The sequence below is a fragment of the Podospora pseudoanserina genome, chromosome 4, assembly GCF_035222485.1.
Source record: "Podospora pseudoanserina strain CBS 124.78 chromosome 4, whole genome shotgun sequence".
NCBI classification, from domain to species: Eukaryota; Fungi; Ascomycota; class Sordariomycetes; order Sordariales; family Podosporaceae; genus Podospora; species Podospora pseudoanserina.
Window position 1 is genome coordinate 2,114,871 of NC_085923.1, and position 23,237 is coordinate 2,138,107.

General features: G+C 53.3%; 8 protein-coding genes across 8 annotated transcripts; 3 read left to right on the forward strand and 5 right to left on the reverse strand.

Moving 5' to 3' along the window:
- Nucleotides 1-65: 65 nt before the first annotated feature.
- On the reverse strand, nt 66-2,271 carry TSR2 (rRNA accumulation-related protein). The gene is made up of 2 exons (XM_062947163.1): nt 733-2,271; nt 66-682 (listed from the first exon to the last, which is right to left on the reverse strand). Exons 1-2 carry the CDS (start codon nt 875-877, stop codon nt 111-113), a joined length of 717 nt encoding a protein of 238 aa, XP_062800513.1. The 5' UTR covers nt 878-2,271; the 3' UTR covers nt 66-110.
- Nucleotides 1,411-2,121, forward strand: FMP52 (Protein fmp52, mitochondrial; the record flags this gene model as incomplete). Its single annotated transcript, XM_062947162.1, has 1 exon — nt 1,411-2,121. The coding sequence occupies one exon, from the start codon at nt 1,411-1,413 to the stop codon at nt 2,119-2,121; it is 711 nt and encodes a 236-aa protein (XP_062800514.1).
- A 590-nt stretch (nt 2,272-2,861) lies between the features above and the next one.
- FMN1 (riboflavin kinase) lies at nt 2,862-3,473 on the forward strand (the record flags this gene model as incomplete). Its single annotated transcript, XM_062947161.1, has 1 exon — nt 2,862-3,473. One exon carries the CDS (start codon nt 2,862-2,864, stop codon nt 3,471-3,473), a length of 612 nt encoding a protein of 203 aa, XP_062800515.1.
- Nucleotides 3,474-3,543: 70 nt separating this feature from the next.
- Nucleotides 3,544-7,962, reverse strand: ERT1 (Transcriptional regulator of nonfermentable carbon utilization). The gene is made up of 3 exons (XM_062947160.1): nt 5,884-7,962; nt 4,046-5,781; nt 3,544-3,976 (listed from the first exon to the last, which is right to left on the reverse strand). The coding sequence occupies exons 1-3, from the start codon at nt 6,143-6,145 to the stop codon at nt 3,932-3,934; spliced, it is 2,043 nt and encodes a 680-aa protein (XP_062800516.1). The 5' UTR covers nt 6,146-7,962; the 3' UTR covers nt 3,544-3,931.
- A 3,411-nt stretch (nt 7,963-11,373) lies between these two features.
- On the reverse strand, nt 11,374-15,214 carry QC764_0066730 (uncharacterized protein). The gene is given in 7 exon segments (XM_062940585.1): nt 11,374-11,827; nt 12,175-12,244; nt 12,606-12,642; nt 13,039-13,564; nt 13,647-14,146; nt 14,204-14,925; nt 14,935-15,214. Coding segments are annotated over 6 exon segments (1,773 nt in total). The 5' UTR covers nt 14,680-14,925; nt 14,935-15,214; the 3' UTR covers nt 11,374-11,663.
- A 795-nt stretch (nt 15,215-16,009) lies between these two features.
- Nucleotides 16,010-17,834, reverse strand: NAG2 (N-acetyl-glucosamine-6-phosphate deacetylase). Its single transcript, XM_062947159.1, has 2 exons — nt 17,213-17,834; nt 16,010-17,154 (listed from the first exon to the last, which is right to left on the reverse strand). Exons 1-2 carry the CDS (start codon nt 17,600-17,602, stop codon nt 16,231-16,233), a joined length of 1,314 nt encoding a protein of 437 aa, XP_062800518.1. The 5' UTR covers nt 17,603-17,834; the 3' UTR covers nt 16,010-16,230.
- A 385-nt stretch (nt 17,835-18,219) lies between these two features.
- QC764_408720 (uncharacterized protein) lies at nt 18,220-21,647 on the forward strand. Its single transcript, XM_062947158.1, is given in 6 exon segments — nt 18,220-18,398; nt 18,495-18,613; nt 18,672-19,946; nt 20,002-21,314; nt 21,364-21,469; nt 21,480-21,647. The coding sequence occupies 5 exon segments, from the start codon at nt 18,349-18,351 to the stop codon at nt 21,379-21,381; spliced, it is 2,775 nt and encodes a 924-aa protein (XP_062800519.1). The 5' UTR covers nt 18,220-18,348; the 3' UTR covers nt 21,382-21,469; nt 21,480-21,647.
- A 913-nt stretch (nt 21,648-22,560) lies between these two features.
- QC764_408715 (uncharacterized protein) lies at nt 22,561-23,149 on the reverse strand (the record flags this gene model as incomplete). The annotated part of the gene is made up of 2 exons (XM_062947157.1): nt 22,561-22,705; nt 22,836-23,149. The coding sequence occupies 2 exons, from the start codon at nt 23,147-23,149 to the stop codon at nt 22,561-22,563; spliced, it is 459 nt and encodes a 152-aa protein (XP_062800520.1).
- Between the last annotated feature and the right edge of the window lie 88 nt (nt 23,150-23,237).

The window sequence follows — 23,237 nt, forward strand, 5'->3', positions numbered from 1 at the left end:
GCAGACCTTCAACAGAGGTTCTTAACTGGGTATCTCGCTTTTTATTTCACCCCTCCCTCTTTGGGCCCTCCCCCCCCGTCTTTTTTTTCCCCCCTTCCACCCCATTACCACTACCTCTTCTTCCTCGTGACAGTCTGAAACCCATCCTCATCCACCTCGGGCTCCTGCTTTTCCCTTCTTGGAGCCTGCACCAACGCAGGCGCATCCTCCATATCCCCATCCTCCTCCTCATCATCATCCGTATCCCACTCCCCTTCTTCCTCTTGGTCCTCCCCCTTTGCAAAAACCACTTTACTCCCCTTCTTTTCGGTGTACCGTCTCCCCAGCTGCTCCACCTCGTCAAACTTGCCCTTTAGACAGTCCTTCCTGATCCTGATGATGCTCTCGGCTACCTCGAAGGCGGAGTCGTCGTCGACGTTGACTTCGAACTCGTCGAGCATGACGTTGAGGAGGAATTCTTCAATGTATTCGGCGTCTGGTTCTTCTGAGGGGGCAGAGGGGGAGGTGGAGGTGGAGGTGGAAGTAGTAAGGGGGGGGAAGAGCTCGGAGACGGCGCCGGCGAACCAGTCGCGTTTGTCGGAGGAGTCGGGGCCGCCCCAGTTGTTTTGCACGGCGAGGGTAAGGGCTGGCCAGAGGTTGAGGAGGAGGGAGATCCCGCGCTCGAAGGTGGTTTGGGTTTGCGCTGGGGGGGAGTTAGCATCTGGTACGCAAAAGAGGGGGGAGGGTAAGTACCTGGTGATGGGGCCTCCATTTTGGGTAATTTTTGATGTGAAGAAAGAATATGCGACTCTGGGAAGAAGCGGGAGAAGATGATACGACGGGAATTGGCGGCGGTGGTGGTGGTGATGGTGGTGGTGATCGTTGTATGCTGGTTCATGGAGGGGTTCACTCTAGGATTTTTTTTCTTTGGAGCGCCCAAGTTTACTTGCGCACTGCTGCGGGTTGCCCCGCCATTTTTCTTAGTTTGCGACAGCACCTTGATGGATCTGTTCTGGGTTAGGGTTGGGTGTGGCTGATCTTGTGCCACCGGACTTTTACTTGGATTCAGGTTTAGCCCGTGGTTGAGACGGGTTTAAAGATCTTGATTGCGCCGGCCATGTAATATATTATCCCGAATTTCTGTTCACTGTCATTATCCCGAATTCCTTCAATTTGCTGCCATGACAGCTCGGCTGAGTGTCAAAGATGCCAAGACGCAATGACGGCATCGGTTAACAGTGCGACGACAGGGGCTCGCATTTGTTCTGGCTGTTTCCAGCGTCCATCAATCAAGAGCTCCGTGGTGCACCGTGGACTGCCGTGACTCCCTCGTCCCTCGTTGCGTATCTGTCCGACGCCTATTTGAACGTCTCTTCCTCACCACAATAATCCGGAAGACCTGATATCACCTCACCACCTCACCACCACAAAATGTCCCAACAACCAACACTCCTAATCGGCTCAACAGGCCTAGTAGGCTCCCACATCCTCTCCACCCTCCTCTCCTCCTCCGTCCCCGTCACCACAATCTCCCGCCGCCCCCCCAAAACCCCCGGCCCAACCCTCACCCCCATCATCGAATCCAACACCGACCTCTGGACCTCCTCCCTTTCCTCACTCGCCCCCCCGCCCAAAACAGTCATCTCCGCCCTCGGCACCACCCGCACCGCCGCAGGCGGCATAGCAAACCAGTGGAAAATCGACCACGACCTCAACGTCGCCCTGGCCAGAGCAGCGAAAGATTCTGGAACCAAAACCTTTGTTTTTGTGTCTAGCGGTGGGACGAGGGGTTTGTTCAGCAATTATGTGCCGTACAGCAAGATGAAGATTGGGGTGGAGGATACGATCAAGGAGTTGGGGTTTGAGCACGCGGTGATACTCAGGCCGGGGTTGATACTGGGGGAGAGGGAGCAGGCTAGGCTTGGGGAGGGGCAGGCGCAGGGGGTGGTCAAAGCGATTGGGCGGTGGTTTGGGAGGGGGGTGGTGGACAGGTTTGCGCAGGAGGGGGAGGTTATTGCGCGGGCGGCGGTGAAGGCGGTGGAGATGATTGAGGGGGGGAGGGCGCCGAGTAAATACTGGATTTTGGAGCAGAATGATATTGTGAGGTTGGGGAGGGAGGAGTGGAAGGGGGAGACGAAGTAAGGGGAGGGAAGCGATGTGGATGGGGAGAGGAGGTAAGATAGGGGAGATGGTATAGGTGTGGGCGGGCTAACTGTTGTACTGGATGGATGTGGCGTTCGGGTCCGGGCTGCTGTGTTTAAACTGGAACCGGTGAAGATTGTATCGTGCTGGGTATCCTTAGGAATAATTCTTTTCTACTATAATTCGAGGTCAATCACATCTCCCATGCTATCTCACATTGTACAGTACAGCGTAATTCGTAATTACACCACCACGCTGTGTCACCCCGATAATCACACCAAGCCAAGCAAGACTAGAAAACAAGCTTAAATCCACGTCCGTGGTCCCCCTCCTATCGGGTTATCGTTGGACCATTATATTATTATTCATCCCATCCCACATTGGCCGTTGTCAACCATTCCCCTGAACGGACGGTGTGAGAGCGGGAAACGTACCAAGCTGCCCCACTACCCCGCCACCACCCACGCCGCGGCACCCGCTCCGGTTATCTATCTGGTCTATCGAGACATTTTAGTGTGATTCCACAGCCATTCACTCACTCACTCACTCACTCAATCACTCACTCACGCAGACTGATTTGTCTCATATATACACCTTTATACTTTCTCTCATTTTTTGCCAGAGGGGGTGGGTTAACTTTGACTCATCACCACACAAACGACTCACTCACTCACTCACTCACTCACTCACTCACTTTGACCAACCACCACCACCACCACCACCACCACCACACCAAAAATATGTCCAAAGAAGAGATACCAACCGGCACCACCGCCGCTTCGGGCCTCCGCCCCCTCCTCATCGGCCCCAGCTCCGGCCCCGAACATCCATATCCGTACCGCATGTCCGGCCCCGTGATCTCCGGCTTCGGCCGCGGCTCCAAAGAACTCGGGATTCCCACCGCCAACCTCCCTGTCGATAACTCCCTCACCCCCTGGATCTCCTCCATCCCATCGGGCGTTTACTTTGGTTGGGCGTCTCTTCTCTTACCCCCCAGCCACCCGAACTACAGCCCAGCCTCCAACACCAGCTGGAGCATGTTTCCCATGGTCATGTCCATAGGCTACAACCCCTTCTACAAAAACGACACCCGCTCCGCGGAAGTCCACGTGTTGCATGAGTTCCAGGCAGACTTCTACGGCACAGACATGCGCCTCCTCATCATGGGCTACATCCGCGACGAAAAGGACTACAAGGGGCTCGACGACCTGGTCGAGGACATCACCTTTGACTGTCGGGTCGCTCGACAGTCCCTCTCGAGACCAGGGTGGAGGGTCAAAGAATTAGGGGATGGGGGCCAGTTTGAGGGCGGTTGGCTGGTTGAGCAAGAAGAAGAGAAGGCGAGTTTATAAGGAATAAGCGTTTTTATAGACATAAAAAAGCAAGCGATTCAATAATTGAGCATTCAACACCCCCCCTCCCCTCCCCCCGCTTCCCTTTCCTCTCTCTCCCAAAAAATTATGAACAATTCTCCGCGAGTTGTGTAATAGGTATAGATCACAAGACAGAAAAACAAATGTATACAAATCACTTCTCTTTTATATACCCAACCATCAACATATCCAAAACTTGTTGAATCCAAACTTCGCTTTAGCGAAAAGAAACGAAACGCAGAAACGAAAAAGCAACACCATTCAAATGCCAACCCTTCCCCCCCCCGGCTTTCCTATCGCTTCTTCCACCCAGTCACGCTTTTTGAATATACCCATCCAATACGTATCCCTTTCCATACCCAAGAAATATATAAACTAGTCTTCATATTACCCCTCCCCCCCCTTTTTTTTTTCACGCTTGCGCTTTCGCCTCTTCTTTAAACCGCCAATTGGTTATGATTCCGGTAGTAACATGGTAAAAACTAGAATCCCGTTAGCAATGCCTTCTTCCATAGTAATCGTAAAAAAAAAACCAAAAAAAAAAAACTCACGTTAATAACAAACAACATCGGCATATCAAACATATCCCTCTTAATCGTCCAAGTATAACTGCACTCTAGCTTCCCATCCCTCTCCAGCTTCGAAATCCCATGCTCCCCATCAATTTTCGCCACCCTGTTGCTCAAAATACTATGCCTCGAGTCCTTTTCCTGTTGCAGCGGCGCGGCGCTCGGATCCGGCTTCCTCTCCTCCTCCCCCGCACCACCACCGCCACCCACAGCCGGCTTATCAGTCCGGTACTTGAGCAACCTGCACTTCCTCGTCATCCTCCCTCTGCTGTCCCCAAACGCAAGTTGCGAGTAATCCTCGTAAAACTCCACCGCGCTCTCGTGGTCCATCAGCTCAGCAAGAAACACCGGTCTCGGACCGCTCACGGCGCCGCCGTTCTCTGCGCTGGTCTCGTTGAGGCTCTTGAGCCGCGGGGTGGTCCGCACCCCTGTCCCGCCGAGGTTGGTGTTGCGGTTTGGTTCCTTCCCCAGCAGGACGTCCTTGGTCCACCCTGTCAGGGCAGTAAACTCCTTGTTCACGCCCGCGATCTCGCCCGTGCGCCGACAGGCAAGGGTGGGACTTGAAGACTGCGTCATGAAGTCTTCGTACTCGAATAGCGTTCGTTGGAAGCACTGCTCCATAAAGATGAGGTCTTGCGTCGTCAAGTTTCGTGTGGACGCGAGGAGGGCTGGTCGGATGGCAGCTAACGACTTGGCTATGCGAGCAGCATGAGGTTGGGAAAACCGACTGGACAAAACTTCAAAGAGTTTGTGGAAGCTGCCAACATAGTCAAACGACTTCTTGACCGTGTCATAAATGTACGACGGGTCGCGCTGGCGTTTTTGCAGAATGGCCACCTTGTCGAGCTTTCTCAGCTTTGACGGACGGCTGTTTGATGAGCTCTTGGCTCCGGGAGCGTTGGGGTATTGTGACATGGTCGGTGATGGTCGGTCGTCAAAGCCAAAGGTGGTAGGCTGTGGGCTGTTGTTCTCGGTGCTGGGACTCTGAAGACTAGTTGGGCCAGCTGGTATCGCGTAGGCGTGAGGGAGACCATGTTGCAGGTTCCCTTGCGAGTAGATGCCGTTGGCGCCTGCATCCAGACCCAGAAACTCCGGCAGCATGCGGTTGTCGAAATGGCTCCCAAACAACCCGGCCCCAAAATGCACATCGCCTGGCTGTTGACCCATGCCAGATTCTTGCGGTGGGGTATCGGCAGCACTTGATGACATGTGGCCCAGCATTCCAAACTCCATCGCCCCGTAGTGACTCCCAAAGTTCAGACCATCGATGTTGAAGTTGAAGATGTTGGGGTCGCTTGGGTCGAAGGGTAGCCCGAAGGGTGTCATTGGACTCGAAACTGGAGGCGCCACCATTCCACTGATAGGAGGGTTGCTCGAGGTCTGCTGGAATGTTGGGGAGACAGGTGACTGTTGACTGTTGAACGGTAAACTCTCGGCCAGACCATGCGGGATGCTCTGTGTCGATGAGTAGACAGGATACTGCGAAGCGTTTGAATGTGAGAAAAATGTCCTGACGGTAGATGCGTCCGTCGAGACGCTGTGGTGCCTCTGGCCGCCGTGTCGTGAACTTGGCGCGTTGGGGTTGTAGTTGGGGCCCAAAACTGGCCTCAAGGCTTCTGGTGGTGCGTCGTGGAGGTATTTAGCCTTTTTCCTGACCCCATCTTGACAGCTATCTTGCAATCCGCGCTTTATACAGCGTTGACATGGTCTTTCATCACCTAAACGACAGCGTCAGCCGACGAACAACGCCGCCCTCTGGCCCCTCGGGTATTCAAGAGAAAAACAACTGCAAAGGCTGTGAAGGACGACAAAAGACTTACCACATGTGAGATGGGCTCTCTGGCAGGCATAGCAGGCTCTCCTGGCCTTTTTCCGCCGAGGACGTAATGGGTCTTTTGGATCATACTTCTTCTTGACCTCACCGCCGGCGTCGACGCCATCTGGAGTCGTGTTTTGTTCAGACATCCTGTCGTCTTCGTCTTTATGATGCGGTTCGTGGTCGTCGTACTCGTTCTCGGTCTCAGACATGGCACCCGAGGCTTCTGCTGCCTCTGATCCGAAAGGCCCACCGTCTTCCGGCATCGTGCCTCGAGCTTCTTATACTTGACCAGGTCTCTATCTGGACGGGACGGCAATGCAGGACCCCAATCTCTGCCAGACCGCAGCTCACGGCCAGGGAAAGGACGTACTCCGAGATGGGGGTCAGGGGGTCTGAAAGCCCTCCTGCAGGAGTCCCCACGGCAGTATCACCCACCCCAAAAGTGATTGGCGCTGCACGGCGCTCCTGTTGACAAAAGAAATGTCCGGCAAGTTGACGGGAGAGGAAGGGCAGCAGGTACTGCGTGAGTGTGGTATGTGCGTGGCGAACCCCAGCAAGCCGTCTAATTAAAGCGCGGTGAGCGGCAATGAGGCGGCAGCAGAGCAGGCTAGTTGGCTACTTGCGAGACCGGATGTGGCATCAACAGACGCTCTCTCTCTCTCTCTCGTCTCGTTCCTGATTTCACACACTCTCTCCCCTCAGGCTCTCTACTTTTTGGCCCTGTGGCCTCCCGTAATATGGGATGCTGATCGTCCTTCCCAGATAGAAAAGGGGGCACCTGCGCCAGCTGACGAGGCCTGATACACAACAACCGCGGGCTGTCTCGTATTCTACGAGCAGCAGTTTCTGGAGGGCTTCCTGCCAATGAGCTCGGGGCCGGCTGGCAGATGGCGTCCTTGTACCACGAAAGCAAGACTGGCCGGATCGAGGCACCGGCGGTGGAGCAGGGCAGAGGAAAGCTTGGTGTTGATGGCGACAGAGGGGAAGGCTCTTGGTCCTAGTCACGCGGCAGCGGCAGCGGCAGCTACAGGCGGAGGGGCGGATAAAGCACTCTGATGTCGTCTGGGGAAGCTCTCGAGCGCTGGGTCGTGCACGTTGCACCGCAGTGATAGGAAGGCATTCAGGTGCAGCTATCCGTCACTTATGCTTGTATGAGCCCTTGGCGCCGCCTCGCAGCAGCCTGGACCTGGTTATGATAGGTTCTAGGTTCGAGGTACCGTACCGTACAGTATGGATTCAAAGCAGGGCAACTCGGTGCGGCGGATGCGGGACTCTCCAGTGACTCGGTCCTCGTTCGAAGCGAATCGATCTCCAGCTGTTTCTCTTTCACTGACTGAGACTTGAGAATAACCCCCCTCTCGTTTCCTACTCGTCGTTTTTTTGGGGGGGTGGGGGCTCGGCCCAGGACCTTTCTTCCTTCTACTGCCAACCTTTCGATTCCTGGCGCCTCCTCAGGAAAAAGAAAACAAAACGGTCCAGCCCGTGGCCCGCCGTGGCTAGGGCAGATCCTTTGGGTATTTGTCGCAAGACGGAAAGCGCCGTTGTCGAGTCGCAATTCGCAATTCGCAAGGGCCGGGGTTTGGTGTTTCTTCTGGAACTGTCGGCGCGGGATGGGTGTAAGGTGTGTGGTTATGGCGGCCAAACTGGAAAAAAAAAGGGAGTCTGGTCAAGTATCAATTGCGCAAAAGGCTGGACAGTGGACGGTGAGGAGCCTCGGGGCTTGGAATCGAAGGCGCGATGCGGGCAAGTGGGGTGCAAATCAGTCACTTCCCAATCGCCCGTCCTTGCAGCCGTTCCCAGACAGGTGTACCCAGTCGAGGCCGGTATTTGCTGGCATGGCAGATGTTGGAGTTGACCATGAAAAACTCGAGTTTGCTCTTGGCTCCCAGTGGCTGGCCGCGGCTGGCTTGCTGCGAGGGCGTATCGATCACGTATCGCTGAATGGAAACCGGCCCTGTTTACCTAATGGACGGTATATCTGATGATGAATACTCGAAATAGGAACTGTCGCTTGTTGCTATGTGTAAAGTAGGAGTCACGGATGGCTCACAAGCTCGAATGGAAGGGAGATCCTTTGCTCTCTCAACTTTGCCGACCTTCGTCCCATCAGGCCTTGGCTGCGGGTACTCGGTACCTGGCAGACACTACACCAGACTCCCATTGGACACTGCAGCCCCCGCCTCGACCAGGTACCAGGGACCTAAGACGATACCCGACGAGGTTTAGCTAATCGACCGCACAGCTTTAGCATGTGGTCCCTGCCAATTCTCAATTCTCCGCCCCTCTTACCTACCTACATACACCAAAAGCCTCTCCACTGGCCCGCGCGGACCGCAGCCCGGGAACCGTGGATCATCTCCAGAGAGAAAGTAACAGTTACACCAAGCACCTAGGAGTAATAATTTACGAGCAACGACATCTGAACTGAACAGGTACCATCATCGACATCAAGCACCACGCAGGGGCAACCTCCCACCCAGACCGGCAGCTACCTTGAGCTATCCCCAATCCAGATCATTAGAAAGCCATTGCAAAGCACAGTTGGGAGACCGGTCAACAAGATATTGTCTCTAGCCCAATCTTGACAGCGGCTGGCGCGCATCGCGTCACTGGAGATGGCTTCATTGTTTTTTCTTCTTTTCTCTTTTCCTGAGGGACTTCTTCATTTCTTCTTCGACACATGTCTGTCTCACTCTCTTCACCGAAGATCAATGTCTCAGCTCTCTCCTGTTGTCTATCTCCTCTTCATCCACCCAATCCCACTCTCAGACACCAATCTTCAACTCTTCACACCGCCAAGCCAGCAGGCAGGGCACTGCACGCGGATATTGACAAGCAACCTGACTGCGCACACAGCAGCCTCAACCTCCTTCTTGTTACGGAGAGGAACAGCACACCAGCTTGATCACAGGAAACTTCAATACCTTTCAACGCCAGCCCGCCGCCGCCCACCTCATGGCCCCCTCATCCCGCCTGCCACGATGCCACGCCACACCGGGTTGGCCAGCAATCAACAACGAGATGGCAATCTGTCAAAATCCATCTACTATCCCCATGCAGAAAAGACCGCCAGAAAAGAAAAGTGCTGAGAGCACGCAAGCCAGCCTACATCTCGGCCATCTGCAGATCCCTTCACACAACCCCTAACTAGTTGTTGTTGTTGTTGTTGTTGTCATCAAGAGGCGCTATGGGCTGGTGCTGAAAACGTGAACGATGAACATCAAATCCTGATCACTATCGATCGGCCCGTCCGGGGATGCACGTCTTTCACATCCGCCCTCCTCCATCACGACGATAGGATATTTCGATCTAACACCATATATCTTCAAGGCTGAACGTGCCGTCCCTATTCCGCTCTCTGGCCAGGCCTTTGCTGCCCAGCCAGGCGCGTGTGATGGCCGTTGATCAGCCCATATCTGCCTCATGGCCGGCCATGTTGGGACAATTCTCCGTGGATCTATTGAGCGTTATCCAACAAATCCCACATGGGATGGCTGGCTGAGGATAGGACCTGAAGTTTGTGACTTGGCACCAACGAGCAGAAGAAGCAAAGAAAAAGCCGGTACTGGTGCCCGCCTCCATTGCCCTACGTAAATTGACATGGTCACATTTGGAGCATATTACAACCTGCACGTAAACAGGCAAAGCGTCCGAATCGGATGAAAGTGTCCGTTATTCAATCACATACTGTCCACTTTCTCCCCGGCTTCATCCATCACTGCTACCCACTTACCATTCGCGGACCAAAACGATAGATGTGGTTAGACACACCTTTAGATCGATCTGCCCACGCCCCTGGTCCCCCCCATATCTGCCCGGCTTCCGGGTATCGTCACCTCACATTATCACATCGTCGGCAAAGGGCAAGGCAGGCGACCACAGCCAGCAACAGCCAGCCAGCCCCTCAGGGGTACCGTATGCACAAACATGCAGAGCACATCGTGAAGAGCAGTGTGTTGGGCATCAAATGCTACGCTAGATCAGATCAGATCTACACACATCAGCTTGGAACGAAACTGCACAGCAGATGTAGACAGTGTGTTTGGTTTACTTTTTTTTCTTCTTCAGCTGCTGTTCCGGGAGCTGCTCGCGAGTGGACCCTACGTGTCTACTGCGCGTTCATCCAAGCCCACACAGCCTTTACATCATAGCTGGTCCATGACGCCTCGGATAGATTACCTTGCACAGGACAAAGGCCCATGTCAGCAAGGTGTATACACTTCATGTGCTTGACATGCTGAAACCTCATCATTGACCCACCTCCACACCATCCCACGTAGTCCAAACAGCCAACGTGACCGCCAACACTATAACGCTGTCAGCACTTTAACTCCCACGACATGTTGTGGGTTGCCCGCCCTCTCCCCACAGCCATCCCTGGTGATGGGCTCAAACGATCACAAAAATCCCCTAACCAGATCTTGATCACCCACCCACACCAACATCCAGCAAACCATGTGCAGCGGGTAAAGACCCTCGACCAATACCGTCCCAAAAACCCGGTATCACGGGGAGGCGGCGGCACCTGCTTCCCTCCATGACGGGCACCCACCCACACCACGAAACCCACACCTGCCTACGGTTTACATGTACGGTTCAAGCGTGTGTTTCCCCAACTTTCACCGCCTTCAAACTCGTCATCTTGACCAGCAGCTCACGCACCCATCCGTATCGATCCAGGTACCAATAGAGAGAACCTGCGTGTACTCTTATTGCTTACCCACCATTTCTCCCAGCACACATGTATATTCTCACCAACAAACACCATGGTCAATACCTTGCACTTTTCTTGCACTTGACCACCGCCGCCCCATCGGCCATATACTTACCTCCTTGCCACCACCAGCCTCTGATCACCCGTCCCTCCCACTTCCCCACCCTCCCTTCCCATCTCCCCACAATCTATCTCACACCGTCATTGGTGATCTCGATCACGAGTTGAAAATTAGTTGGCAACATACATACCCTAGGTGTGACAAGAACAATAAGCCATGTTTGAGGTTTTCTCTCTCCCTCTCACTCTTTCGCCCTTTGGTTGATGTCACTCACCACCTACCTACCCAACTTGTCACTCCCCCAGATCAACATGCGGGCCACATACCTCCCTCCCCTTCTTCGCAGTCCAAGTAGGTAAGGTCCCTGGACACAGCATCCATCAAGGCCCAGAGCCCAGCCCGCACGATCGTCATAGTCAGACCACTCCAGCTTCTCACGTCGTCCACAAGCAACCCAGGCCAGACCCATGTCCTCAAACAAACCTGTCTTTCGTGAATATTCACTGCCTGATTCCGACTCGATCAAGTCCCCCATCGGCAATCCCGCATCTCACTAGTCGCCTCTGCCGATCCAACCTCTTCCCGTCCCTATCCCTCCCCTTGCCCGGCCCGGTTCAAGTCTCTCACATATCAACAACCCATTCGTCCCCAAAGCAACACCCCACTCAAAAACTTGGCCAAGACAAAATCAATCACAGACCACCAACAACAAGCTTTTCTCTTCGCGGGGAAAATAAATCTCTTAGCTCTCAACTAGTGCCAGTGAAATGTCTCAGAAACGGGCGGGAGCTCCCATCAACCACCTTCTTTTTTCGTCTGGGCAACAAGCCAGCCAGCCAGCCAGGACTTTTCCAACCCCCACAGCGACCCAAACATCACTCGTCCAATCCGTCTCTCAATAAAAGGTCGCTCATCTAATATCTGCCATTAAACCACAATGTCTACATCATCCATTAAACACAGGCAATAGTCTATATCCCATCCCCCCTTTTAACCCCCCAAACCCCTACGTAGCACTAGCAAACCGACTCCTCTCCCTAATCCTTCTCCCATACCTAAAAAATATATACGGAAAAGGCATCAATCCCAAAGTGATAAAGGCCAACAACCCCGTCGCCCACTGGAACCCCAGCGCCTCATACATCTGGTACCCAAACAACGGAAAGGCGGCTATTTCCCCCCACCAGTGTCGTTAGCAATCGTCCAGTCATTCCCAGGCCATCAAGGTACATGGAACAACGCCCCAAAACATGGTAGTTCATCTGATCCTCCCTCGTAACCCAACCCCAGCAAGTAACAAAAAAACAAAAATAAAAAAAAACAAGACAATCGCCTGACCAGACAGCAGAGGACAACAGCTCTCTCCCCTGCCATCGATAGATAGAGATATCATCCCGGCCGGTCCTCAAATGTCGTGGCACCAACCAAATAAATAAAAAACCCCCCATCCAAGGGGAATGAACGATATGAAAGAAGAGAAAGAAAGAAAGAAAGAAAGAAACAAAGAATTTGCTTACCAGCAAATGAACACCGCACCAAAGCATTAGACGCCAAAGCGCTGGCTGCGTACCGCGGGTAGGCTGCGACCTATGTAACAAAACCAAACGCCACCGTCTCGTATCAGTATACCTATTTCTTTCACTCTCTTCTTTTTCGCATTTTGTCCAATACATTTTCTCCAAACCAGGGTAAGAAGGGGAGGGGGAGGGGGGGGGGGGGGGTTGAAAAGAGGGGAGTGCAGCTGGCAGGGCCCTGCTTTTGGTGCAGCCTCAAAAATCACCACCACCTAGCTGCCTATACTCCGGGGTGAGCTCCGTCGTCAGGGCAAGCAGGCAGGCAAACGTCAATAACACTTACAACTCTCCCCCTCTTTTGGTTGAACTTGCCTAAAAGTTTGGGGAAGAACAAGGGGTGGGTGCCATGAAATGGAAAGAAGATCAAGACTCACCAGAAAGGTAAATACCCCCGTAAAAGCGAACGACATCCTACGGCGCAAAAAGCCCGGTTAGCCGCATGAACTCCTTGCCTGCCAAAAAACACAACCAACACATAACAACCCCCCCTTTCTTCCAAATCCAACTGCCTTCAGGAAACCCCATCTTGACAAAGCCATGACTAAACCTCAAGCCCAAAGCCAGGCTTGCGTAAGGGCGTACAGAACCGAGAGACCTGCGGCCCTTTCTTTCCCTTTCCTGGGGGCCTTGCTTCCTGCGAAGACGCATATCTCGCCTCCTCCATGTCTCTGCCTTCTTTTTTCTCCGCCCGTGGGGTTGAAAAAAGAAGAACAGAATGCAGAGAGACCGCCCCCCAAGCCGCCTCAAGCAGATCCCAACCTCTCCCTCTCCATGAAAGCAAAATGATGATGGGATGAAAACACTCACCCAAGTCCAAAAACCCCCGACCCAATCAACGGCACAATCCAATGAATCTCGGGCGTGCTCGCAAACCCAAACCAAAACAACCCCCCCGTAATGAGCGGCGCGCCCACAATAACCTGCGGCAGTTGATCCTCGGGCTCATCCTTCAGCACCCCCGTCTTCCTCCTCCTCCTCTCCTTCAACGTATGCCGAAAGTTGTTCCACAGCGGCGTGACGCAGCAGGCAATAATCATGGCCACCAACAACCCCGTAAACGTCAACCCAACCTGCCACAGGTTGAAGTCATGATTCGTCGTAAAGATCAGTGGAAACGCTCCAAAAAAGAGATACAGCAGGCCCAAGAGCATGGCAGTGTAAATATTCAAGATCAAAGCCATGGGCTCAAACATCAGGATCTGGAACGGTCGCAACAGCGAAAGACCAACAGTCTTTGGAATCGACTTTGTCGACCGCTCAATCGGCGCATAATACCTCTCGTCACCCGTCTCCTTTCTGATTCTCGCTGCCTTTCTCTTCAACAGAACGGGATCTAAGTCATATGCAATCTTTTGTCAGCCAAAAAAAAAAAAAAAAAAAAGGGGGGGGACCGGAGTTAAAAAAAAAAAACATACGGTACGTCTCCGGCACAAGCAACGCAATGCTCAAAAACAAGGCCCCGCTCAAAATAAGCAGATAATAATGCATCCACCTCCACTGAACAAACATCACCATCACACCCCCAATCAGCGGCCCAGTCGACGGTCCAACAAATGGTGAGAGTGAGAAAATCGCCATGGGCATGAGCATCTTGTCGTGGGTGAACATGTCGCTAACCGTACCCCCAGACACAGACAAGAACGCACTCCCAGCCAAACCCTGGAAGAATCTCGAGACGATCATGGTCTGGATATTCTTCGCCAGCGCCGAAGGAATCAGAAAGATCATGAAGAACAAAAACGACGCGAGGTAGATGGGTCGTCGGCCATAAAACTCGGCCAGCGGCGACCAAAACGGACCGAGAGCAATCCCCAGGACATAAAACGACAACCCAAGCGTGACAACAATCCGGCTGCTGTTGAACTCGGACATCATGTCCGCATAAGAAGCAGTGTAAACCGCCGAACCATTCGTTCTAAATCCCAGTCGTCAGCCATCCACCCAAAACTTGCCTCAGGAGAGCAAAACGCACACACAAAACGATCCCACCGAGGTGATAAAAATCACCAACCACTTCCTCCACTGCGGCATACTCCTCGGACACATCGGGTCGTTATCCCCCCCATCCCACGTAACCTCGTACGGATCAGTCAACGCGTCCGGGGCATCAACCTGAGAAGAAACAGCCTCAATGTCACCACCACCACCACCAGCAGCAGCAACACCATCTTCCTCCGATGAGCGGTCTACCAAATCATCAACCCCATACCCGTTATTCGACCTCTCCCGGTGAAGCGACAATCTGTTCTGGCTGGCGTGACTTTTCCGACTGATTCGGGATGCTGGACGGATGGGTTCTAGCGTTGGGCCTTTGATTGAAGAGGACGACGAGTCCCGCGATGATGACCTGTCTTCATCGTCTGTCCTCTCATGTCCGGCAGTCTTTTCGTCTGTTGTTGTCGTCGTTGTCGTTGTCGTTGTTGTTGTTGTTGTTGTTGCTGTCGCCATTGTTGAATTCCTTTCCTCCCGGCAATAATTCCGCGACTGTGAGATATTGAAAAGGTGTAAAGGTGTGATGTTGAATCACCGTCGTTACAGTCAGTCACTCGTCAGGGATCACTACCCTTTACTAGTCGACCTCGGCAGTCGTCACCGCTGCTCGACGATGGAACCCTTTCGTCTGATGATGACAAACAAAACAACAGCAGCAACAGCCAAGACCACTCAGTAATAAAAGTTTTTTTTTTAAAAAAAATAAAACAAAAAATAAAAAAAAAAAATGATGCAATAGAGAGTTGTTTTGGCCTGCGCGGGGAGGGACCCAGCTTCATCTTAACCCTTCTTGGGACGAACTAGGACCCTTCGAGCAGTCACGATGGATATGATTAAATCACCTTGCCCCCTCCACTTCCCCAGCAAACACACACAAGCAGATGCCGAATACCGGCATTGGGGGCATCCCATCCCTCCCGTCAGTCATCAACCTGTCTTGCAAAAATTTGTGTATGAAGTATTGTTTTTCCTTCCCTTTTGCTCAGGTTCCCAATAGTCATAATCCCCATCCCCACCACATCTGTCAGCACCCACCCCCCCCCATCATCCCCCGAAACCTCCATCCCCAGTACCACAAACCCAAACAAAGAAAACCCTCCCTCATGGGAATAAATGATCATGGACATCATGGAAAAACACTCTCCCCCCAGTAAAAACTGCCGTCATCGACACCACCCCAGCCCAACAACCAACCAAACCGGGCCCCCCCCCCCACCTCCCCGGCCCCTAAAAGCGGAGCAAAAGGCGGAGGGTCACCCCGACCACCACCCGGCAGAGCTCTTCCTTTCCTTCCTTCGGCCCTGCCATGCCATGACCGCTACCCTTTGTCACAAGCCCAATGACAATGGGCACGGCACACACACCCCTTCGCGCTTTCGGCTCGTCGCCCCCGGGGTTAGGAAATGATAGCATAAGCCCAGGTAGTTTAGGTGCTTATTTCCGTCAAAGAACCATTTTCACCCAAAGCCGGTGAAACCACACCTTCCCGGAGGAGTGTCGTCGGTCAAATGCCGAAAATCCCCCTAGCCACGCGACAGGACAAGAGAAAAATAAAATGTTTCAGATCTCACCTATGCAGATTTTACCCCCCGGCATTTAAAACCTGATATGGGTCCGTCCGTCCCTCCGTTCGTGCATCGGCCGCCGTCAGCTCCCGGCCGGCCGAAGGGGCAGGGCAGGATATGTCGGCTCCGGTGAAACACGGTGCTTACCGGCCTTTTCGGCGCTCCTTTTGAGTAAACTGACCATGTCGCGAAAGAGAACAAGAAAAGGGTTTGCAATACCCCGCATAGCCTTAGAAACAGTCTGTATGGGATTCCAGGCCTCTTTAAAATGTTCTCAAGGCCTATCGAGTGTCCACCAAAGCCCAGTAATTTACTCTTCAAAACCCATCAATCTATCCTACAATGCCCATCAACCAAAACCCCCATCCCTAAAGCCGCCAGACACCACCCCAATTCTCCCCCTCAAACACCATCCTCCCTTGCTTCCACACCTCCCTCAACTTCAACACCATCCCCCCCCCCCCCCCCCCGTAACCCTCTCCAAAACAACAATATCCCCATCCGTCCCATCCTCCAAAGTCCCAATGCTCCCCTCCAAACCCAACAACCTCGCCGGCCGCTCCGTCACCGCCATCAACGCCGAAACAATACGCTCATTCTCCCCCTCATCCCCTTCGAAACCAACACTCGTCGTATCAATATACCCCAAAAAATTATTCACACACTCCAACAACGTCACCGCACTCCCCGCCAACACCATCCTCTCTCTCTTTTCCTCATCCATCTTCGGAGCCATCACCCTCCCCCTAGACTTGACAACACTCGACTTCTCGGTCCCATTCCGCCACGGATACGTCCCGTCCCCCAACCCCAGCACATGCATCGCATCCGTCACCAAGATCAGCCCCTCCGGATGCACCGAGTGCGCCAGCATAACCGCTGACTTGTGGTTGTGAACCCCATCAGCAATAATGCCATAGCTGGGAGCTTCTTCATTCCCCGCCGGGATAATGATGTTGGCGATACTAAGCTCCGACTCGCGGTGGCCAAAAGGGGGCATGGCATTGAAGAAGTGTGTCACCATTCTCGCGCCAGCAGCGAGTGCCTCACGGGCTTTCTCGTACGAGGCTGCCGTATGTCCCAACGAGACGATGATGCCGTCGCCGGTGAGTGTCGAGATGATTTCCGGTCCTTCCTGGAGGAGGACTTCAGGGGCTAGGGTAACCATCTTGACAGAGTGGGGAGGGGCTCGGGAGAGGTTATAGACCGTGTCGAGGTCTTGGTAGGATTGGGCGGTGCGGAGGACGGAGCGGTCGTGGACGCCGCATTTGTGTGGGTTTAGAAAGGGGCCTTCGAGGTGGGCTCCTAGGACTGAGGCGCCGCGGTCTGGGGATGGTCGGGGTGTGGGGGTGAGGAATGGGATAGCCTAGGCTTGTCAGACGGAGTGAGATTGGTAACGAGGGGGATCGTAAATGGTTTCGCACCTTATGATAGGCCTCGCTGTGCTGGCTCGTGAGGGTGGGCAGGTAAGATGTCACTCCTGTCTGGACAAGCCATTTATTGACTTTGGTAAGTTGCTTAGGATAGTCGGAGATGTCGTCGGGGATGGTTGAGAAGTTGAATCCAATAGCACCGTTTATTTGGCAGTCGATGAAGCCTGGGGCTATGATGCATCCTTGGAGGTCACGGACAGCATCTGGGGCTCGTTTGGAAGAGCCAATGGTGCCATTCTTGGTGTTTATCCAGAGATCTCCCTTGACGAGCTTGCCGTCTCGGAGTAGGCGGCAGTTGACGAACTGGATGACCTCAGGCTCTCCATGATCCTGCGCTCTCGAGGATGGAGTACTCGAGGACGACGGGCGCAGGGCTGACATGTTGATATTCGTGCTGGCGGCTGATTCTAGGACATAGGTTGGCTACCTAAGAAGATACTGCTCGGGAAGAGGACTTGGAAAGGTTGAAATGCGGTTTGCGGCGGCTATCCACGAGCCATAAACCTCCATAATGAACATCGTGCTTGCCAAATAGACTTCATCAGTCATTCTAAGAAGGCACATCTGGCGGCTTCGGGCGGAGGTAAGCAAGCAAGCCAAACCCGTGGCTATCCACGGCGATGTCATTGGAGCCCCGGTTATCGGTCCCGTCGCTGTCATGATGATAGTGAACAGCGAGTGTGTGGTTTCATGATGTCTCAGGTCATGTTGCACCGTCAAAGATGGCTACTATCATTCACGATCGAGTAAACGTAGGTGGACTTTCAAATGTTCAAAAGTTCCTGGGAGGGAGCAGATGTAACGTTCCTGCTTGGGGCTAACCAAAGCTTGAACGGTTGCCTGCCTGTTTCGGCTAGCGGACCGTTAAATGGCCCCTTTCCAGACGTCTTCCTCCATGTGATTGGCCCGAGCAACAGTGACAGCGACAACAGCAGTGCTTCTTCTGCCGGCCGGAAGGAGCCTGTATGGTGGTGCTGAGGTTTGTAGGTTACACGTCCCGTCCGGCTGCTCGCTCCCCAGGCCAGCCAACCATCCCTCAACATGTCGCCTTCCATAACGTGACAATTCTCCCCGCCGTATCCCGTATCCCGTTCCCCAAGAGCCCACTGGCATCCGGCACCGGCAACATGGTCAAGTTGGACGGTGACTTAGACCCACTATGGCAAGATCTCGACTGGTAACCGTTTCTCCTTTGCTTTTTGCCATGCTGTTTGTTGTCGTCGTTCTGAGTTCCTCATTCGCTGACTGTCTTGTCTCTCTCTCTCTCTCTCAGGGCCATAGGGCAGATGGTGATTATGGGATGGGATGGCACCGAAGTCACTCCGCAGATTCGTCATCTCATCGAGGAACACCATCTCGGCTCCATCCTTCTCACGGCAAAGAATCTCAAATGTGTTTTTCGGTCCGAGAGACGTGCGCGGGTGCAATGGATGCTAACTCGTCAATGCAGCTGCCCACCAGACGGCCAAGCTCGTGCAGGAGCTTCAGACGATTGCTCACCAAGCCGGCCATCTTCAACCGCTCTTGATTGCATTGGACCAGGAAAATGGCGGCGTCAACAGCCTGTACGATGAGGACTACATTTGCCAGTTTCCCAGCGCCATGGGCCAAGCTGCCGCTGGTAATGCTGATCTCGCATACAAAGTCGCCAAAGCTACAGCCACCGAGGTCTCGGCCGTGGGGGTCAATCTGATTCTCGGACCCGTGCTCGACGTTCTGACAAACGCTCGTTACCAGCCGCTCGGTGTACGCGCTGTCGGGGACGATCCACAAGAGGTCTCACAATATGGCATCGCGGCTATGAACGGCTACAAGGATGCTGGGGTGGCCACTTGTGGAAAACACTTCCCTTCTTATGGGAATCTCGACTTTCTCGGGTCCAGCTTGGATGTTCCCATCATCACCCAAACCTTGGAGGAGTTGTCCCTGAGCGCCCTCGTGCCTTTTCGGAATGCTATTGCTACTGGAAAGTTGGATGCCATGTTCGTTGGCGGCTGTGGCATCACAAATCCGTCCATGAATGTGAACCACGCCTGCCTCTCCGATCAGGTGGTTGATGACCTTCTCAGAAACGAACTTGGTTTCACGGGTGTTGCCATATCGGAATGCTTGGAGATGGAAGCTCTTCGAAGTGAAATCGGAGTCAAGACTGGCACGGTCATGGCGGTAGAAGCCGGCTGCGACTTGGTTCTGCTGTGTCGGGCCTACGACGTGCAGCTCGAAGCCATAGCTGGCCTCAAGCTTGGTGTAGAAAACGAGCTGCTCACCAAGGAGCGTATTTACACTTCTCTCCGCCGTGTTCTCAAGATGAAGAACGCGTGCACGTCCTGGGCTAAAGCGCTGAACCCGCCAGGAATTTCTCTGTTGTCCAAGATTCACCCGAGTCATCTCAACCTCTCAATCAAGGCATATGATGACTCCATCACAGTTATTAGGGATAACGAAAAGCTTCTGCCCTTGAATGAGTCGATGCACCAGGAGGAAGAGTTGCTACTCCTCACCCCGTTGGTCAAGCCTTTGCCAGCCTCGTCTTTGACCAAAAATATCCTAGAGGCGAAGAACAAGTCCGATAGCGCGCCGTCGGAACACGACAAATGGATACACCGGGATCGGGGCGTCATAATGAGTGGCGAGGGGGTGTTTCGGGAGCTTGGGAGGTCACTTGCCCGCGCTCGACGTGGCAAGCTGCTACATACCTCTTACACTGCAAATGGTGTTAGGCCGGGTGAGTGCTTTGGGCAGCTGTGATGGGAGAGAATACAATGACTAACATGGGGTAGTACATGAAAACTTGATACATCGGGCGTCCTGTATCGTTATTGTGACGGCCGATGCCAATCGAAACCTGTACCAGGCCGGGTTCACCAAGCATGTCTCAATGATGTGCTCAATGTTGAGGGCAAGTGGCCAGAAGAAATCCCTGGTCGTGGTGGCCGTCAGCTCGCCCTATGATTTCGCCATGGATAAGTCGATTGGGACCTATATCTGCACCTTTGACTTTACGGAAATGGCCATGGCAGCTCTTGTGCGCGCTCTCTGCGGAAGCTCGAGAGCACGCGGGACGCTGCCGGGGACTCTGAGAAAAAGCAGAAAGGCCGTGAAGTCGAGGCAGCACTGGCTTGTCGAGCCCTATGACAGGGACCGCGACTCCAACGGTCTCAACGATCTTTTGAGCGCTCTTGCTCGTGCTGCTGCCCCGAACCATCGGTTTCTGACCACGACAACGGCACACTCATTTGAGATTTTCAACCCAAACATTGAGGAGTCGCACTTTGTGGTTCGCAACAGCAGCACGCAGGCGCTGTACGGATTCTGCGCGACGTATCTCACCCAAGGGACCGGCATAATCGGAGCGATCTTCGTGGACCCTACCAAGCGCAACGTTGCCATCGGGCGTTCTCTCCATCGCCGGGCCCTTCGAGCGTTGATTCAGAAGAGGGGCACAAAGAAAATACAACTGGGAATATGTTTCCCAGGTGTGTTCCTGGGCATCCCGACAGACGATGGCGGGCTCAAGACGTGGTTTTCCAACAGCGGTTGGGACTTGCAGTTTCCGCGACGATTGGCCAACATGGTGATTGCTGACTTGAGCAGCTGGAGCGCACCAGAGGGTCTGCTGCAGAGCATCCAACGGGCGAACATGAGCTTTGATCTTATTCATGGGTTGGAGAACGCCGAGACGGTGCTTGCGCATGTAGCCGGGAATGCGAACCCGGAGGTGTTTGAGTTGTACCGTTTGGCGTTGCAGGAGACAAAGTCGTGTGGGGTTGTTAGGGCCAAGTGCCAGAGGGGAGGGCTGGTGGGGACGGTGGTTATTTGTAGTCCTGGGAGTCCGGTTGCGGGTTATGTGCCGGCTTTGCAGGGGGGGGAGGAGGTGTTAGTTGGGGGGATCATTGCGCCGGTTGTGGCACCTGGGAATGGGGATTTGTTGGTGATTCAGGGGCTCGCGTTGATGGGGTTGAGGCAGAACAAGGCGCACAAGTCTGGGAGGAGCGTGTTGAGCTGGGTGGGGGAGGAAGGGATGGAGGGGTTGGGGGCGATGGGGTGGGAGGTGCTGGAGGGGTGGGAGGAGTTTACTAATTCGGTTGAGAATGTGAGTTTTCTTAAGGGGTGAGTTGAGATGTGTTGCTGATGTTGAATAGTGGCAGGATCTTGCTTAGGGGATTTGAGCGTCGAGGTGCTGGAAGGGGGTCAGTTTAAGGGGTCAGTTTAAGGGGTCAGTTTAAGGGGTCAGTTTATGGGGTCAGTTAAGGGTCAGTTAAGGGGTCAGTTTAAGAGGTCAGCTTGGGAGGGTCAGTTTGGGGCGAAGAGGGTCTGGGGTTTGCTTCGTTTGTATTCTATTGTGTGTATTACAAGATTGTTGGACTATGATTTTATCATTCTACTTTGTGAAATGGTGTTATTCAGATAGTAACTTTGACCAGAACGATTACAATCGGGACCAGAGATGCCTTCTTTTCCCGCCGCCGTGCGCTGATGTATAGACACATTGGCCCCTTTTGCCTAAGAGATTAAATCTGACACTACACCACCGACGAAGCTGTGCGGCAATGACGGCTGGAGTGTGGTGTATGGCGCGGATGATTCAAGAACAGGGCGATGCTCGGGAGGCTGGGGAAACAGTGTAGAGTTTGGAATGCTTGCGGACATACAAAAACAAGAAGAGGCAAAGAGGCAGAGAGGCTTTTAATTCTTTTTCAGAGTTTTTACACAACTCAACGCTTCAGGGATGGTAGTCTCTCCCACATGAGAAGGACACCACCTGTGAAGCTGTGAAGGAGAGTAGTTACACAGATCCCGAGGATGGGAGAGGTCTCGTTGACTCTTTACGTTTCTGTGTCTTCTCTTTTCTCTCTGCAACCAGACTCGGCCGCTTGCAATGGGGCTGAGCCGTCCCTGGGACTTTTCGAACATTCCGGATTATTTCGTGCTCAAAGTCCGGTCCCTAAACTCCCTTGGTAAGCTGATGGAGCGGGGTGTTTCTCTCCTGGTGTGGAGTGTGTGGTGGATGATGGCTAGATAGTTACATGAGAGTATGTGAGCAGGTACTTCTTTCTGAAAGGTGTGGGGGGCGGGAGCAAGATTTTCCAAGAGAAAATACGGGGGGTTCCGTGCGACTAAGAGGTACGAGGGTCAATGATCAGTCATGTATACTTATGGTTTCGCGGCATGATCGTGACTTATGGGCTAAAGTGGGCTAGAATCATCAGGATGTATGAGGTAGACATTAAAATTAACACTTATAACTGCCTAGCTAGTCCCAGACTACAGTTGACAAATCCCGCTGTGAGATTGCCCTCCGACCGATAATGCCCTCCTTTCTACCTAGTAGGCAGTCCTCATTCTTTAGGACTCGAAACGCATTGCTTCTTGCGAGAGGGGCTGCCATCTTCCTCTTGTTCCTCGATACTGCGCTTCTTTACGGAGACAGTCTTCGTGTCCTTATCTTTGCTGGTAGTATCCTTCTCGGAGTCTGCGACGCCACTATCTTCATCCTCAGCAACGACATCAGTAGTTCAGCCAGAAGCGCTCAGTGCCATCTGCACTGTTGTACCAGTATTCCTAAAAACGGTAATGGTTGGTTGGCCGCCTATAGTCGGAGGAATCGACAAACGTGTCGATCAGCCACCTGGCTGCCGATTGCGGCTTCTCAGCCCAAGCCTTCGGAATCCAATATGGGCCAGGGTCATCGTCGTCGTCTGACTCTTCAAATCCCTCGAAGTAGCCCAATAACTCGACATCCCTAAAGCTGATTAACTTCATACTCCCGTTCTTGCTGTTAACAAAAATATTCCCCGGAGAAAACATAGCGCCGTTGCCCATGCTACGAATCTTTGAATACCAATCGAGCTTGGTGACAGCTTCCAGAAGCTGCTTGAGAACGGCGAGACGAACTGGTTCGTCTGCTAGCTCCCCTCGCGATAGCATTCTTGCATGACTTCTCCTTCCCAACGCTCTAAGAGGATCATGCGGACCCAGCGGACGGGTTTCTCTGGGTGATCTGTCTCGAGCGGGA